Genomic DNA, 453 nt, shown 5'->3' with positions numbered 1-453 from the left:
TGGAAAGAACAGTTTGGAGTCCGAGGACGTAAAGGCCAAAAATTGGCGCTGGCAGTATCATCACAATGTTACAAACGTTGTGACTCGGACAGATGTCAAAAAGGCGCCTCCACCAATACAGAGCCCTATGTTCTCAGGAAATGCTTACTTTGTGGTTTCAAGAGAGTTTGTGGAGCACATCTTCAAAAGCAAAGAGATTCAAAACTTCATGGAATGGGAGAAAGACACGTACAGTCCAGATGAGCACATGTGGGCTACGTTACAGCGGATGCCTTCAGTACCAGGATCTAATCCTTCAAACATCAAGTACCAACAATCGGACATGAACGCGATTGCTCGTCTGGTGAAGTGGAGCTACCATGAAGGAGATCTAAAGAGTGGAGCTCCCTACCCACCATGCACTGGAACGCACAGACGGGCAGTGTGTGTCTATGGAGCTGGGGACTTGAAATG

At 47.5% G+C, this 453-nt stretch overlaps 1 protein-coding gene across 1 annotated transcript; it reads left to right on the top strand.

The window, feature by feature from the left end:
* Positions 1-4: 4 nt before the first annotated feature.
* LOC107734827 (beta-1,3-galactosyl-O-glycosyl-glycoprotein beta-1,6-N-acetylglucosaminyltransferase 3-like) lies at positions 5-448 on the top strand (the record flags this gene model as incomplete). Its single annotated transcript, XM_016546734.1, has 1 exon — positions 5-448. A coding segment is annotated over one exon (444 nt), but the record flags the coding sequence as incomplete, so codon positions are not given.
* Between the last annotated feature and the right edge of the window lie 5 nt (positions 449-453).

This window comes from Sinocyclocheilus rhinocerous, unplaced genomic scaffold, assembly GCF_001515625.1.
Source record: "Sinocyclocheilus rhinocerous isolate Xijiao unplaced genomic scaffold, SAMN03320098_v1.1 C35360088, whole genome shotgun sequence".
NCBI classification, from domain to species: Eukaryota; Metazoa; Chordata; class Actinopteri; order Cypriniformes; family Cyprinidae; genus Sinocyclocheilus; species Sinocyclocheilus rhinocerous.
The sequence above is the reverse complement of the archived record's forward strand: the minus strand, read 5'-3'. Positions and strand labels throughout refer to the sequence as shown.